Source organism: Oncorhynchus gorbuscha, unplaced genomic scaffold, assembly GCF_021184085.1.
Source record: "Oncorhynchus gorbuscha isolate QuinsamMale2020 ecotype Even-year unplaced genomic scaffold, OgorEven_v1.0 Un_scaffold_1177, whole genome shotgun sequence".
Lineage (NCBI taxonomy): Eukaryota > Metazoa > Chordata > Actinopteri > Salmoniformes > Salmonidae > Oncorhynchus > Oncorhynchus gorbuscha.
This window is the reverse complement of record NW_025746036.1, coordinates 135,001-152,500: the sequence shown is the minus strand read 5'-3', so window position 1 is coordinate 152,500 and position 17,500 is coordinate 135,001. Positions and strand designations below refer to the sequence as shown.

Sequence of the window (17,500 nt, the reverse complement as noted above, 5' to 3'; positions counted from 1 at the left end):
GCAACGAAGGAGTGGCTTTGTAAGAAGCATTTCAAGTTCCTGGAGTGGCCAAGCCAGTCTCCAGATCTCAACCCCATAGACAATCTTCAGAGGGAGTTGAAAGTCTGTGTTGCCCAGCAACAGCCTCAAAACATCACTGCTCTAGAGGAGATCTGCATGGAGGAATGGGCCAAAATACCAGCAACAGTGTGTGAAAACATTTGACCTCTGTCATTGCCAACAAAGGGTATATAACAAAGTATTGAGATAAACTTTTGTTATTGACCAAATACTTATTTTCCACCATAAATTGCAAATAAATTCATAAAAAATCCTACAATATGATTTTCTGGATTTGTTTTCTTATCATTTTGTCTGTCAAAGTTGAGGTGTACCTATGATGAAAATTACAGGCCTCTCTCATCTTTTTAAGTGGGAGAACTTGCACAATTGGTGGCTGACTAAATAGTTTTTTGCCCCACTGTAGGTGTGTGTATGTATATATGTGTATATCTATATAGGTATGTGTATGTATATATGTGTGTGTGTATATCTATATAGGTGTGTATATCTATATAGGTGTGTGTATGTATATATGTGTGTATCTATATAGGTGTGTGTATCTATATATGTGTGTATCTATATAGGTGTGTATGTATATATGTGTATATCTATATAGGTGTGTGTATGTATATATGTGTATATCTATATAGGTGTGTGTATCTATATATGTGTGTATCTATATAGGTGTGTATGTATATATGTGTATATCTATATAGGTGTGTGTATGTATATATGTGTATATCTATATAGGTGTGTGTATCTATATATGTGTGTAGGTATGCATATGTGTATGTACGTGTATGTATATGAATATATATATTTTCCCCAAAAAGATATGCGGGATTGGAAATGATGCAGACAATTACATTGATGGAAGCAACAATATTTCCGCAATATTAAGCTGATCCACCTCTAAAAAAAATATTATAATAATGGACAAAAGGAACACCTATGTGACAATTCAATTAATTGATTACAGCTCAGCGTTCAACACCATAGTGCCCTCAAAGCTCAACACTCACTAAGGACCGTGGGACTGAACACCTCCCTCTGCAACCGGATCCTGGACTTCCTGACGGGCCGCCCCCAGGTGGTAAAGGTAGGTAACAACACATCCGTCATGCTGATCCTCAACACTGGAGCCCCTCAGGGGTGCGTGCTCAGTCCCCTCCTGTACTCCCTGTTCACCCACGACTGCATGGCCAGGCACGACTCCAACACCATCATTATGTTTGCAGATGACACAACAGTGGTAGACCTGACCACAACAATGACGAGACAGCCTATAGGGAGGAGGTCAGAGACCTGGTCGGGGGGTCCCCTTCGGCTTCCTAGTGCACAGGGACTATGGTGGTCTGCTTGAAACATGTAGGTATTACAGACTCGGTCATGGAGAGGTTGAAAATGTAATTGAAGACACTTGACAGTTGGTCCGCACATGCTTTGAGTACACGTCCTGGTAATCCATCTGGCCCAGCGGCTTTGTGAAAGTTGACCTGTTTAAAGGTTTTGTTCATATCGGCTGCCGAGAGCGTGATCACACAGACATCTTGTGACAGTTTCTGAGATCTGTTTTGATAATGTAAGGTATTGATGAGGGAGAAAGGAAACCGCACACTGCTCTTGATAGTATCACTGATCTTAAATAAGCTTTACGGATCGGCCTCACGGCCTTCGTCAGGGATTTTGTGTAAGGTATTAAGCTAATGTAAGGTATTAAGGTAATGTAAGGTATTAAGCTAATATAAGGTATTCAGGTAATATAAGGTATTAAGGTAATGTAAGGTATTAAGGTAATATAAGGTATTAAGGTAATGTAAGGTATTAAGGTAATGTAAGGTATTAAGCTAATGTAAGGTATTTAGGTATTAAGGTAATGTAGGGTATCAAGGTAATGTAGGGTATCAAGGTAATGTAAGGTATTAAGGTAATGTAAGGTATTTAGGTAATGTAATGGTATTTAGGTAATGTAAGGTATTTAGGTAATGTAAGGTATTAAGGTAATATAAGGTATTAAGGTAATATAAGGTATTAAGGTAATGTAAGGTATTAAGGTAATATAAGGTATTAAGGTAATATAAGGTATTAAGGTAATGTAAGGTATTTAGGTAATGTAAGGTATTAAGGTAATGTAAGGTATTTAGGTAATGTAAGGTATTAAGGTAATATAAGGTATTAAGGTAATGTAAGGTATTAAGGTAATGTAAGGTATTTAGGTAATGTAAGGTATTTAGGTAATGTAAGGTATTTAGGTAATGTAAGGTATTAAGGTAATATAAGGTATTAAGGTAATATAAGGTATTAAGGTAATGTAAGTTATCAAGGTAATATAAGTTATTTAGGTAATATAAGGAATTAAGGTAATATGTAAGGTAATATAAGGTATTTAGGTAATGTAAGGTATTAAGGTAATGTAAGGTATTAAGGTAATATAAGGTATTCAGGTAATGTAAGGTATCAAGGTAATGTAAGGTATTAAGGTAATATAAGGTATTCAGGTAATGTAGGGTATCAAGGTAATGTAGGGTATCAAGGTAATGTAAGGTATTAAGGTAATGTAAGGTATTAAGGTAATATAAGGTATTAAGGTAATGTAAGGTATTTAGGTAATGTAAGGTATTTAGGTAATGTAAGGTATTTAGGTAATGTAAGGTATTTAGGTAATATAAGGTATTCAGGTAATATAAGGTATCAAGGTAATGTAAGGTATTAAGGTAATGTAAGGTATTAAGGTAATATAAGGTATTAAGGTAATGTAAGGTATTTAGGTAATGTAAGGTATTTAGGTAATGTAAGGTATTTAGGTAATGTAAGGTATTTAGGTAATGTAAGGTATTTAGGTAATATAAGGTATTCAGGTAATATAAGGTATTAAGGTAATATAAGGTATTAAGGTAATGTAAGGTATTTAGGTAGTGTAAGGTATTTAGGTATTAAGGTAATGTAGGGTATCAAGGTAATGTAGGGTATCAAGGTAATGTAAGGTATTAAGGTAATGTAAGGTATTCAGGTAATGTAAGGTATTCAGGTAATATAAGGTATTAAGGTAATGTAAGGTATTTAGGTAATGTAAGGTATTCAGGTAATATAAGGTATTAAGGTAATGTAAGGTATTAAGGTATTGACATTTTCAGGGTTAGTAAAATAACATGCAACTGGAAGCAGACAGTAAAAATGTGTCTCAAAGCAGGACAATGATGTGATCACCTGTAAATGTACTTTACTGTAGTCTAACTGTCCATCTGGGGACAGGCACTAATGTCAGTTAAGTTGTGATGGTGTCCTGCATCTGACTGTTGTATATTCAGTGTGCCAATGATTGATTGTATCTGTCTCTATGTAAATTAATAAGAGTATATTTTATGTATCTTTTTAATATTGGTATTATGTTAGAGTAGGAGAAGGGGGAGTGTAGATGCCAGAGGTCTGTGACCTGAGTCAAGCTCTACAGGCCTGTTGCTACATGTCAGGAAGAGAGAGAGAATGAGAGAGAAAGGAGGGGAAGGGAAGGGCAGAGAAGAGAGTAGTGGAGAGAGAGAGTGGGGAAGGGGACAGAGAGGAGAGAGTAGTGGAGAGAGAGAGGAGGGGAGGGCAGAGGAGAGAGTAGTGGAGAGAGAGAGAGGAGGGGAGGGCAGAGGAGAGAGTAGTGGAGAGAGAGAGGAGGGGAGGGCAGAGGAGAGAGTAGTGGAGAGAGAGAGAGGAGGGGAGGGCAGAGGAGAGAGTAGTGGAGAGAGAGAGAGGAGGGGAGGGCAGAGGAGAGAGTAGTGGAGAGAGAGAGAGGGGGAGAGGGCAGAGGAGAGAGTAGTGGAGAGAGAGAGGGGGAAGGGCAGAGGAGAGAGTAGTGGAGAGAGAGAGGGGGAAGGGCAGAGGAGAGAGTAGTGAGAGAGAGAGGGGGAAGGGCAGAGGAGAGAGTAGTGGAGAGAGAGAGGGGGGCAGAGGGCAGAGGAGAGAGTAGTGGAGAGAGAGAGGGGGGGGGAGGGCAGAGGAGAGAGTAGTGGAGAGAGAGAGGGGGAGGGCAGAGGAGAGAGTAGTGGAGAGAGAGAGGGGGGAAGGGCAGAGGAGAGAGTAGTGGAGAGAGAGAGGAGGGGAGGGCAGAGGAGAGAGTAGTGGAGAGAGTGAGGGGGGAAGGGCAGAGGAGAGAGTAGTGGCGAGAGAGAGGAGGAGAGGGCAGAGGAGAGAGTAGTGGCGAGAGAGAGGAGGGGAGGGCAGAGGAGAGAGTAGTGGAGAGAGAGAGGAGGGGAGGGCAGAGGAGAGAGTAGTTGAGAGAGAGAGAGGAGGGGAGGGCAGAGGAGAGAGTAGTGGAGAGAGAGAGGAGGGGAGGGCAGAGGAGAGAGTAGTGGAGAGAGAGAGGGGGAAGGGCAGAGGAGAGAGTAGTGGAGAGAGAGAGGAGGGGAGGGCAGAGGAGAGAGTAGTGGAGAGAGAGGGGGGAAGGGCAGAGGAGAGAGTAGTGGAGAGAGAGAGGAGGGGAGGGCAGAGGAGAGAGTAGTGGAGAGAGAGGAGGGGAGGGCAGAGGAGAGAGTAGTGGAGAGAGAGGGGGAAGGGCAGAGGAGAGAGTAGTGGAGAGAGAGAGGAGGGGAGGGCAGAGGAGAGAGTAGTGGAGAGAGAGAGAGGAGGGGAGGGCAGAGGAGAGAGTAGTGGAGAGAGAGAGAGGAGGGGAGGGCAGAGGAGAGAGTAGTGGAGAGAGAGAGGAGGGGAAGGGCAGAGGAGAGAGTAGTGGAGAGAGAGAGGAGGGGAGGGCAGAGGAGAGAGTAGTGGAGAGAGAGAGGAGGGGAGGGCAGAGGAGAGAGTAGTGGATAGAGAGAGGAGGGGAGGGCAGAGGAGAGAGTATAGTATATAATGAGCACCCAGATGCTGCGTATTCAACACAATAATATCAGACAGACCAGCTGGCCCATGTTGACTACTATGTTGCAATGTGAATATTATCAGAGTTGTCTTGTTGATACTAAATGTTTCAGTTTCTCTGAGCCGCCTCGTTCATTTATACAATGTTTCAATATTATCAGAGCCGCCTTGTTGATGCAATGTTTCAATATTATCAGATACACCTTGTTGATGCAATGCTTCAGTATTCACAGAATGTTTCCTTTCCCTGGTGAATAATGCAGACAGGCAAATACAAAATGAGCTGGGTGCAGACATCATTAGGAACATCTCTGAATGCAGAGCAACCATTTTGTTTACACATGAGACAATGACACTGTCATAGTACACAATACGAACCGCTCCTCAAGGGTGACTTCACATACAGTGGGGAGAACAAGTATTTGATACCCTGCCGATTTTGACGGTTTCCCTACTTACAAAGCATGTAGAGGTCTGTATTTTTTTTATCATAGGTGCACTTCAACTGTGAGAGACGGAATCTAAAACAAAAATCCAGAAAATCACATTGTATGATTTTTAAGTTATTCATTTGCATTTTATTGCATGACATAAGTATTTGATCACCAACCAACCAGTAAGAATTCCAGCTCTCACAGACCTGTTAGTTTTTCTTTAAGAAGCCCTCCTGTTCTCCACTCATTACCTGTATTAACTGCACCTGTTTGAACTCGTTACCTGTATAAAAGACACCTGTCCACACACTCAATCAAACAGACTCCAACCTCTCCACAATGGCCAAGACCAGGAGGCTGTGTAAGGACATCAGGGATAACATTGTAGACCTGTACAAAGCTGGAATGGGCTACAGGACAATAGTCAAGCAGCTTGGTGAGAAGGCAACAACTGTTGGCGCAATTATTAGAAAATGGAAGAAGTTCAAGATGACGGTCAATCATCATCGGTCTGGGTCTCCATGCAAGATCTCACCTCGTGGGGTATCAATGATCATGAGGAAGGTGAGGGATCAGCCCAGAACTACTCGACAGGACCTGGTCAATGACCTGAAGAGTGCTGGGACCACAGTCTCAAAGAAAACCATTAGTAACACACTACGCCATCATGGATTAAAATCCTGCAGCGCACGCAAGGTCCCCCTGCTCAAGCCAGCGCATGTCCAGGCCCGTCTGAAGTTTGCCAATGACCATCTGGTTGATCCAGAGGAGAAATGGGAGAAGGTAATGTGGTCTGATGAGACAAAAATAGAGCTTTTTGGTCTAAACTCCATTCGCCGTGTTTGGAGGAAGAAGAAGGATAAGTACAACCCCAAGAACACCATCCCAACCGTGAAGCATGGAGGTGGAAACATAATTCTTTGGGGATGCTTTTCTGCAAAGGGGACAGGACGACTGCACCGTATTGAGGTGAGGATGGATGGGGCCATGCATCGCTAGATCTTGGCCAACAACCTCCTTCCCTCAGTAAGAGTATTGAAGATGGGTCGTGGCTGGCGACAGCCCCGAAACCTGAACGATCTGAAGGTCTGTATGGAGGAGTGGGCCAAAATCCCTGCTGCAAACCTGGTCAAGAACTACAGGAAATGTATGATCTCTGTAATTGCAAACAAATGTTTCTCTACCAAATATTAAGTTCTGCTTTTCTGATGTATCAAATAATTATGTCATGCAATAAAATGCTAATTAATTACTTAAAAATCATACCTACATATAACAGTAGTGAGGCTATATACAGTAGCGAGGTTATATACAGTAGCGAGGATATAACATTAGCAAGGCTATATACAGTGGTGAGGCTGTATCAATAAAGAGGCTATAACAGTAAAGAGGCTATAACAGTAAAGAGGCTATAACAGTAAAGAGGCTATAACAGTATTGAGGCTATAAGATTAGTGTGGCTATAACGGTAGCGGGGCTATAAACAGTAGCGGGGCTATAAACAGTAGTGGGGCTATAACAGTAGTGGGGCTATAACAGTAGTGGGGCTATAACAGTAGTGGGGCTATATACAGTAGTGGGGCTATATACAGTAGTGGGGCTATATACAGTAGTAGGGCTATAACAGTAGTAGGGCTATATACAGTAGTGGGGCTATAACCGTAGTGGGGCTATAACAGTAGTAGGGCTATATACAGTAGTGAGGCTATAACAGTAGAAGGGCTATAACAGTAGTAGGGCTATATACAGTAGTGGGGCTATATCAGTAGTGGGGCTATAACAGTAGTGGGGCTATAACAGTAGTAGGGCTATAACAGTAGTGGGGCTATAACAGTAGTGGGGCTATATACAGTAGTGGGGCTATAACAGTAGTGGGGCTATAACAGTAGTAGGGCTTTAGCAGTAGTGGGGCTATAAGAGTAGTGGGGCTATAAGAGTAGTGGGGCTATAACAGTAGTAGGGCTTTAGCAGTAGTGGGGCTATAAGAGTAGTGGGGCTATATACAGTAGTGGGGCTATATACGGTAGTGAGGCTATATACGGTAGTGAGGCTATATACGGTAGTAGGGCTATAAGATTAGTGTGGCTATAACAATAGTGGGGCTATATACAGTAGTGGGGCTATAACAGTAGTGGGGCTATAACAGTAGTGGGGCTATAACAGTATTGAGGCTATAAGATTAGTGTGGCTATAACAATAGTGGGGCTATATACAGTAGTGAGGCTATAAGATTAGTGTGGCTATAACAATAGTGGGGCTATATACAGTAGTGGGGCTATATACAGTAGTGGGGCTATATCAGTAGTGGGGCTATAACAGTAGTGAGGCTATAACAGTAGTGGGGCTATATACAGTAGTAGGGCTATAACAGTAGTGGGGCTATAACAGTATTGAGGCTATAAGATTAGTGTGGCTATAACAATAGTGGGGCTATATACAGTAGTGAGGCTATAAGATTAGTGTGGCTATAACAGTAGTGAGGCTATATACAGTAGTGTGGCTATAACAGTAGTGGGGCTATATACAGTAGTGAGGCTATAACAGTAGTGGGGCTATATACAGTAGTGGGGCTATATCAGTAGTGGGGCTATAACAGTAGTGGGGCTATAACAGTAGTAGGGCTATAACAGTAGTAGGGCTATAACAGTAGTGGGGCTATAACAGTAGTGGGGCTATAACAGTAGTAGGGCTTTAGCAGTAGTGGGGCTATAAGAGTAGTGGGGCTATAACAGTAGTGGGGCTATAACAGTAGTAGGGCTTTAGCAGTAGTGGGGCTATAAGAGTAGTAGGGCTTTAGCAGTAGTGGGGCTATAAGAGTAGTAGGGCTATAACAGTAGTGGGGCTATATACGGTAGTGGGGCTATAACAGTAGTAGGGCTATAACAGTAGTAGGGCTATATACAGTAGTAGGGCTATAACAGTAGTGGGGCTATAACAGTATTGAGGCTATAAGATTAGTGTGGCTATAACAGTAGTGAGGCTATATACAGTAGTGTGGCTATAACAGTAGTGGGGCTATAACAGTAGTAGGGCTATAACAGTAGTAGGGCTATAACAGTAGTGGGGCTATAACAGTAGTGGGGCTATAACAGTAGTAGGGCTATAACAGTAGTGGGGCTATAACAGTAGTAGGGCTATAACAGTAGTAGGGCTATATACAGTAGTAGGGCTATAACAGTAGTGGGGCTATAACAGTATTGAGGCTAAGATTAGTGTGGCTATAACAGTAGTGAGGCTATATACAGTAGTGTGGCTATAACAGTAGTGGGGCTATAACAGTAGTAGGGCTATAACAGTAGTAGGGCTATAACAGTAGTGGGGCTATAACAGTAGTGGGGCTATAACAGTAGTGGGGCTATAAGAGTAGTGGGGCTATAACAGTAGTGGGGCTATATACGGTAGTGAGGCTATATACGGTAGTGAGGCTATATACAGTAGTGAGGCTATATACGGTAGTGAGGCTATAACAGTAGTGGGGCTATATACAGTAGTGGGGCTATATCAGTAGTGAGGCTATAACAGTAGTGAGGCTATAACAGTAGTAGGGCTATATACAGTAGTAGGGCTATAACAGTCGTGGGGCTATAACAGTATTGAGGCTATAAGATTAGTGTGGCTATAACAATAGTGGGGCTATATACAGTAGTGAGGCTATAACAGTAGTGTGGCTATAACAGTAGTGTGGCTATAACAGTAGTGTGGCTATAACAGTAGTGGGGCTATATATAGTAGTGGGGCTATAACACTATTGAGGCTATAACAGTAGTGGGGCTATATACAGTAGTGGGGCTATAACACTATTGAGGCTATAACAGTAGTGAGGCTATAGACAGTAGTATATACATGTGAAGTGGGGGCGAATGAGAGGGGATTGAGTAAGGTCTCTCCCAGAGTGCCACGTGCTGACCATGTGAGAGTTGGCTTGAGTTCCATTGCATTTCTGAAGAAAAAGGAATTCTCCGGTTGGAACATTATTGAAGATAATCCTAAAGATTGATTCTATACTTTGTTTGACATGTTTCGCAAGATTGTAATGGAACTTTTTGACTTTGTCTGCTCCTAGTGATTGCGCATCATGAATTTGGAATACTGCGCTAAACGGGCTATCAAAAAGGAGGTGTTTGGACATAAAGGATGAACATTATCGAACAAATCAAACATTTATTGTGGGATTCCTGGGAGTGCATTCTGATGAAGATCATCAAAGGTAAGTGAATATTTATAATGCTATTTCTGATTTCTGTTGACTCCAACATGGCAGTTATCTGTTTGGCTTGATTTGTTGTCTGAGCGCCGGGGAGAGAGTTGAGTTACTGACTATACTGGTGGGGGTCAGGGAGAGAGTTGAGTTATGTACTAGACTGGTGGGGGTCAGGGAGAGAGTTGAGTTATGTACTAGACTGGTTGGGGTCAGGGTGAGTTGAGTTATTGACTATACTGGTGGGGGTCAGGGAGAGAGTTGAGTTATTGACTATACTGGTGGGGGTCAGGGAGAGTGTTGAGTTATTGACTATACTGGTGGGGGTCAGGGAGAGAGTTGAGTTATGTACTAGACTGGTGGGGGTCAGGGAGAGCGTTGAGTTATTGACTATACTGGTGGGGGTCAGGGAGAGAGTTGAGTTATGTACTAGACTGGTGGGGGTCAGGGAGAGAGTTGAGTTATGTACTAGACTGGTGGGGGTTGGGGAGAGAGTTGAGTTATGTACTAGACTGGTGGGGGTCTGTCGTCCAGTCTGCCCTGTTAGCAGTAGTGGTGCGTGTGTAAAATCACTGGCCAAGCCAACCTAGAAAACAAATGGGTTGTGATAATCACGTTGTTTGCTCTGTAACCTATTAATTTATAAGCCTAAATGCTGAGACAATAAGAAGACACAGCAGCAGGATAAATTTGTCACCATTGTTTCATCACAAAACCAGAGAGCAACATCTGTCCTGTGAAGTCCACAAAACATATTACCTGTAACAAACAGTTACATGACCTACAGCAGGTCAAGCAAGGTCATGTTTCTGACTTCTAAACAACTATTGATTTAGAACCACAGAGTTACAGCAAGTCACAGAGATAACAGTAGCTGCCTCCACTATTCCAGCACCATTTCAACATTTCAACATCATCAAATCACCTCTGCTTAGACTAATTTACATTTACATTTACATTTAAGTCATTTAGCAGACGCTCTTATCCAGAGCATACAGTGACAACTAAACATTTCTGAAAATGATTATGTCCAATCAACGTCCTCTGAATATGATGTGGCTGTCCATGGTATTGATTTCTCTCGTGTGTGTGTGTGTGTGTGTGTGTGTGTGTGTGTGTGTGTGTGTGTGTGTGTGTGTGTGTGTGTGTGTGTGTGTGTGTGTGTGTGTGTGTGTGTGTGTGTGTGTGTGTGTGTGTGTGTGTGTGTGTGTGTGTGTGTGTGTGTGTGTGTAAGTAGACTGTTGACATGTTGACTCCCCCTACTTATAGAGAAACACCAAAGCCATCCTCCTCTTTCATCCTACACGTCTATGACTGTCATACAGTACACCATTTTAGTTTATTGTCCTAGGCCATCTAAAATGCTTGCTCGCTAGACTAACTTCCTTTTATGGGCTAGTTAACATTAGCCTACTACATCTAGCTATGTGCTGAACTTCCATCCTCTCAGCCAATGGATGAATTTATGGTTGGATCAGAATTGCTGTTATAACCATTGGCCTGTACGGAGAATTAAGTAAAACTCAAGTCCAAATCCCTATCATCATCGATGGCTAATTTAGTAAAGGGACGATATTCGCTCGCTAGACAACAACACAACAAGATGCATTCAAATTCTTTCTGTCAATAATGACGTTTTGGCTTGTGATGTGATTGGTCTGAAGCCAAATCCAAACTGGCTTCCATTTACACTTTTTTGTTGTTGTTTAGCCAGGACCAATCACAGCTGAGCTCACTCAGTTTAGCTCAATGCTGATTGGCTATTCATTTATTCATTTCATTTTATCAAGGGAGGCCAAATGCTTGTTGGCTTCTCTTGCATTCATTGCTATGGTCAAAAACAATGTCAAACTCTTTCTGACCAGACAGCATCAGATAGATACGCTACACAAACTGAGACTGACTGGCACTGTTTTGTTCGCTCAGATGATTTTTCTGGTGTGATACATTCAGCATCTTGAGAATTGAAGGACATTTTTGAAACACAGAGAGACCAAATATGAAATAAACACAAATCTTTCCTCTGCATCCAGGAATACAAGCCACTGCTGGGCGTTCTGGATTAAACTTCATACAGAGGAGGTCTGAATAAAGACAATCGGAAGTTCAAGGGAGACTTGTGGAGTTTGGTGATAAGGCCCTTTAGCTACTTCCCAGATCAGCTTGTGGAGTTTGGTGATAAGGCACTTTAGCTACTTCCCAGATCAGCTTGTGGAGTTTGGTGATAAGGCCCTTTAGCTACTTCCCAGATCAGCTTGTGGAGTTTGGTGATAAGGCCCTTTAGCTACTTCCCAGATCAGCTTGTGGAGTTTGGTGATAAGGCCCTTTAGCTACTTCCCAGATCAGCTTGTGGAGTTTGGTGATAAGGCCCTTTAGCTACTTCCCAGATCAGCTTGTGGAGTTTGGTGATAAGGCACTTTAGCTACTTCCCAGATCAGCTTGTGGAGTTTGGTGATAAGGCCCTTTAGCTACTTCCCAGATCAGCTTGTGGAGTTTGGTGATAAGGCCCTTTAGCTACTTCCCAGATCAGCTTGTGGAGTTTGGTGATAAGGCCCTTTAGCTACTTCCCAGATCAGCTTGTGGAGTTTGGTGATAAGGCCCTTTAGCTACTTCCCAGATCAGCTTGTGGAGTTTGGTGATAAGGCCCTTTAGCTACTTCCCAGATCAGCTTGTGGAGTTTGGTGATAAGGCCCTTTAGCTACTTCCCAGATCAGCTTGTGGAGTTTGGTGATAAGGCCCTTTAGCTACTTCCCAGATCAGCTTGTGGAGTTTGGTGATAAGGCCCTTTAGCTACTTCCCAGATCAGCTTGTGGAGTTTGGTGATAAGGCCCTTTAGCTACTTCCCAGATCAGCTTGTGGAGTTTGGTGATAAGGCCCTTTAGCTACTTCCAGATCAGCTTGTGGATATCATGTTTATGTCCCCGTGTCCAGTATCAAGGCATTTAGAGGTAGTTCACATAAAGGGCCTCATTGCCAACATCCTGAAGTATTCCTGTAAGTCTTTGTCCTATCAGTATTCCTGTAAGTCTTTGTCCTATCAGTATTCCTGTAAGTCTTTGTCCTATCAGTATTCCTGTAAGTCTTTGTCCTTTAAGTATTTCTGTAAATCTTTGTCCTATATGTGTAAGAGTTGTTCATTTGTTAGACTACTGGTTTTGTTGTTCTGTAAAGAGATGGCTAGAAGGGTCATGGGTCATTAGATTGTTGTCCTGTAAAGAGACGGCTAGAAGGGTCATAGGTCATATTAGATTGTTGTAAATAGAGACGGCTAGAAGGGTCATAGGTCATGTTAGATTGTTGTTGTAAATAGAGACGGCTTGAAGGGTCATAGGTCATATTAGATTGTTGTTGTAAATAGAGACGGCTAGAAGGGTCATAGGTCATAATAGATTGTTTGGAAATGTAGGAAATTAGCTTTCAATTCCCCAAAACATTCTAAGGTTATGTAAAACCAAAGTTGCTCCCCTTGGTGGAGCCATAGGCTAGTGCACCCCTTGGGGTCCCGAGGACCAGGTTTGGGAATCCTTGTTCTGGTCATGCGTCTGTGACACAAGTTTACCACCTAGTGGCCATAAGAGGAACTACCCTGTCAGTGTGTTTTTACTGCTGGATCAAAACAACACCTGACCTGCATACATGATATGATTCATGTGTGATCATTTTGCAGATAATTTTGCTTATTTTAGCCTAAATTCTCGACACAAGTGAGGTAAGATAAATTAGTAAGATGTCTAACCAAGACTAATTGTCTAGTGCACTGGCAAATAATGGCAGATCATGTTGCTGACTTTAACATAAAACAGGCTTGAAACAGGTCAGAATATCTTAAAACAAATCAACTTGATTTTCTGTGTAAGATAAATGAACTAAAAACAAGTCAATACGTTTTCTGGGAAAGTGGGACTGACTCAAAACAAGTCTATACGTTTTCTGGGAAAGTGAGACTGACTCAAAACAAGTCAATCCGTTTTCTGGGAAAGTGAGACTGACTCAAAACAAGTCAATACATTTTCTGGGAAAGTGAGACTGACTCAAAACAAGTCCTTTTAACTTTATTGTAACTCCAGGTAAGATTCTTACCTGAATTCTGTGTCTTTGAGTCCTCCAGTTGACTTTGAGTGACAGCCTCTCTCTTTTCCACTCTCTGTTCCACCACCATGTCTCTCAGCTCAGCCCAGAGGTCAGTCTGTCCATCTGCCTTTCCGTCTGCTGGTGTTTTGACCTCGAATTCTGTCTTGAAATCTACAGATTTAGCTTTAGTGACCTCTACCCCTTGACCTTTGGTGACCCTTACCCCAGACAGACAGAGGAGCAACAGTAGAGGAACGACAGAGACAGACTTCTGCATCTTCATATCACAATCACAGCTTGCTAATGGAACTGGAGAAAAATACATACATACATATATATATGAAAATTGCTTACCCTTATATACCCACTGATTCAGAATTCACTCCTCCCCCTAGTCATGTTACAACACTAACCTAGTCAAGCCTGACTCCTCCTCCTGACTCCTCCCCCTAGTCATGTTACAACACTAACCTAGTCAAGCCTGACTCCTCCTCCTGACTCCTCCCCCTAGTCATGTTACAACACTAACCTAGTCAAGCCTGACTCCTCCTCCTGACTCCTCCCCCTAGTCATGTTACAACACTAACCTAGTCAAGCCTGACTCCTCCTCCTGACTCCTCCCCCTAGTCATGTTACAACACTAACCTAGTCAAGCCTGACTCCTCCCCCTCACCCATCCCCCTAGTCATGTTACAACACTAACCTAGTCAAGCCTGACTCCTCCTCCTGACTCCTCCCCCTAGTCATGTTACAACACTAACCTAGTCAAGCCTGACTCCTCCCCCTAGTCACGTTACAACACTAACCTAGTCAAGCCTGACTCCTCCCCCTCACCCATCCCCCTAGTCATGGTACAACACTAACCTAGTCAAGCCTGACTCCTCCCCCTCACCCATCCCCCTAGTCATGTTACAACACTAACCTAGTCAAGCCTGACTCCTCCCCCTAGTCATGGTACAACACTAACCTAGTCAAGCCTGACTCCTCCCCCTCACCCATCCCCCTAGTCATGGTACAACACTAACCTAGTCAAGCCTGACTCCTCCCCTCACCCATCCCCCTAGTCATGTTACAACACTAACCTAGTCAAGCCTGACTCCTCCTCCTAGTCATGGTACAACACTAACCTAGTCAAGCCTGACTCCTCCCCCTAGTCATGGTACAACACTGTCCTAGTCAAGCCTGACTCCTCCCCCTAGTCATGGTACAACACTAACCTAGTCAAGCCTGACTCCTCCCCCTAGTCATGGTACAACACTGTCCTAGTCAAGCCTGACTCCTCCTCCTAGTCATGGTACAACACTGTCCTAGTCAAGCCTGACTCCTCCCCCTAGTCATGGTACAACACTGTCCTAGTCAAGCCTGACTCCTCCTCCTAGTCATGGTACAACACTAACCTAGTCAAGCCTGACTCCTCCTCCTAGTCATGGTACAACACTAACCTAGTCAAGCCTGACTCCTCCCCCTAGTCATGGTACAACACTGTCCTAGTCAAGCCTGACTCCTCCCCCTAGTCATGGTACAACACTAACCTAGTCAAGCCTGACTCCTCCTCCTCACCACTTGGTTGCTTCCCACTTAATGAATCATCCCACATTTCATCAGGATCTTTGGGGTAAAAAAAAGTCCTGCTCACTTCTCAATCACTGGGACGACACACATGATCAAAACCAGTTCAGACCAAGGATTGGTCCAGAATAAGGGGAGGAGTCTGAGGAGGAGGAAGTAAAAAGTCCTGAATATGTACCTCTGGACACGTAGCTGAGGACACTCATGGTGGTGTTGACCAACGAACTGATAGTGAACGTCTCTATTTGTTTAACTGAGAGGGAGGAGTGAGTGGGGAGCAGGAACAGGGTCAAGTCAACCGAGGCAGTGTCCAAAATTGCACTCTATTCCCTACATGGTGCACTACTTCTAGAAACAGTGACTTATATAAGGACTCCTCTATATAAGGAACTCTATAAGGAACTCTATTCCCTACATAGTGCACTACTTCTAGAAACAGTTTCTCCACGCATCGCGCCGACAGAAACAAACATCTCTCTGGTAAGAAGAGTGGAGGGGGCGTATGCCTCATGACTAACGGGACATGGTGTGATGAAGGAAACATACAGGAACTCAAATCCTTCTGTTCACCTGATTTAGAATTCCTCACAATCAAATGTAGACCGCATTATCTTCCAAGAGAATTCTCTTCGATTATAATCACAGCCGTATATATCCCCCCCCCCCAAGCAGACACATCGATGGCTCTGAACGAACTTTATTTAACTCTTTGCAAACTGGAAAACATTTATCCGGAGGCTGCATTCATTGTAGCTGGGGATTTTAACAAAGCCAATCTGAAAACAAGACTCCCTAAATTTTATCAGCATATCGATTGCGCAACCAGGGGTGGTAAAACCTTGGATCACTGTTACTCTAACTTCCGCGACGCATATAAGGCCCTGCCCCGCCCCCCTTTCGGAAAAGCTGACCACGACTCCATTTTGCTGATCCCTGCCTACAGGCAGAAATTAAAACAAGAGGCTCCCACGCTGAGGTCTGTCCAACGCTGGTCAGACCAAGCTGACTCTACACTCCAAGACTGCTTCCATCACGTGGACTGGGACATGTTTCGTATTGCGTCAGATGGGAATATTGACGAATACGCTGATTCGGTGTGCGAGTTCATTAGAACGTGCGTCGAAGATGTCGTTCCCATAGCAACGATAAAAACATTCCCTAACCAGAAACCGTGGATTGATGGCAGCATTCGCGTGAAACTGAAAGCGCGAACCACTGCTTTTAATCAGGGCAAGGTGTCTGGCAACATGACTGAATACAAACAGTGCAGCTATTCCCTCCGTAAGGCTATCAAACAAGCTAAGCGTCAGTACAGAGACAAAGTGGAATCTCAATTCAATGGCTCAGACACAAGAGGCATGTGGCAGGGTCTACAGTCAATCACGGACTACAAGATGAAATCCAGCCCAGTCACGGACCAGGATGTCTTGCTCCCAGGCAGACTAAATAACTTTTTGCCCGCTTTGAGGACAATACAGTGCCACTGACACGGCCTGCAACGGAAACATGCAGTCTCTCCTTCACTGCAGCCGAGGTGATTAAGACATTTAAACGTGTTAACCCTCGCAAGGCTGCAGGCCCAGACGGCATCCCCAGCCGCGCCCTCCGAGCATGCGCAGACCAGCTGGCCGGTGTGTTTACGGACATATTCAATCAATCCCTATACCAGTCTGCTGTTCCCACATGCTTCAAGAGGGCCACCATTGTTCCTGTTCCCAAGAAAGCTAAGGTAACTGAGCTAAACGACTACCGCCCCGTAGCACTCACTTCCGTCATCATGAAGTGCTTTGAGAGACTAGTCAAGGACCATATCACCTCCACCCTACCTGACACCCTAGACCCACTCCAATTTGCTTACCGCCCAAATAGGTCCACAGACGATGCAATCTCAACCACACTGCACACTGCCCTAACCCACCTGGACAAGAGGAATACCTATGTGAGAATGCTGTTCATCGACTACAGCTCGGCATTCAACACCATAGTACCCTCCAAGCTCGTCATCAAGCTCGAGACCCTGGGTCTCGACCCCGCCCTGTGCAACTGGGTACTGGACTTCCTGACGGGCCGCCCCCAGGTGGTGAGGGTAGGCAACAACATCTCCTCCCCGCTGATCCTCAACACGGGGCCCCACAAGGGTGCGTTCTGAGCCCTCTCCTGTACTCCCTGTTCACCCACGACTGCGTGGCCACGCACGCCTCCAACTCAATCATCAAGTTTGCGGACGACACAACAGTGGTAGGCTTGATTACCAACAACGACGAGACGGCCTACAGGGAGGAGGTGAGGGCCCTTGGAGTGTGGTGTCAGGAAAATAACCTCACACTCAACGTCAACAAAA

The 17,500-nt window shown here is 44.0% G+C and overlaps 1 protein-coding gene across 1 annotated transcript in view; it reads right to left on the bottom strand.

The window, feature by feature from the left end:
- Nucleotides 1-13,927, bottom strand: part of LOC124021711 (CD5 antigen-like) — a 29,874-nt gene extending 15,947 nt beyond the window's left edge. Inside the window, exon 1 of the mRNA XM_046336826.1 lies at nucleotides 13,600-13,927. Coding sequence (XP_046192782.1) covers nucleotides 13,600-13,915 — 316 coding nt within the window. The 5' untranslated portion in view covers nucleotides 13,916-13,927. The remainder of the gene's footprint in view (nucleotides 1-13,599) is intronic.
- Nucleotides 13,928-17,500: the final 3,573 nt, after the last annotated feature.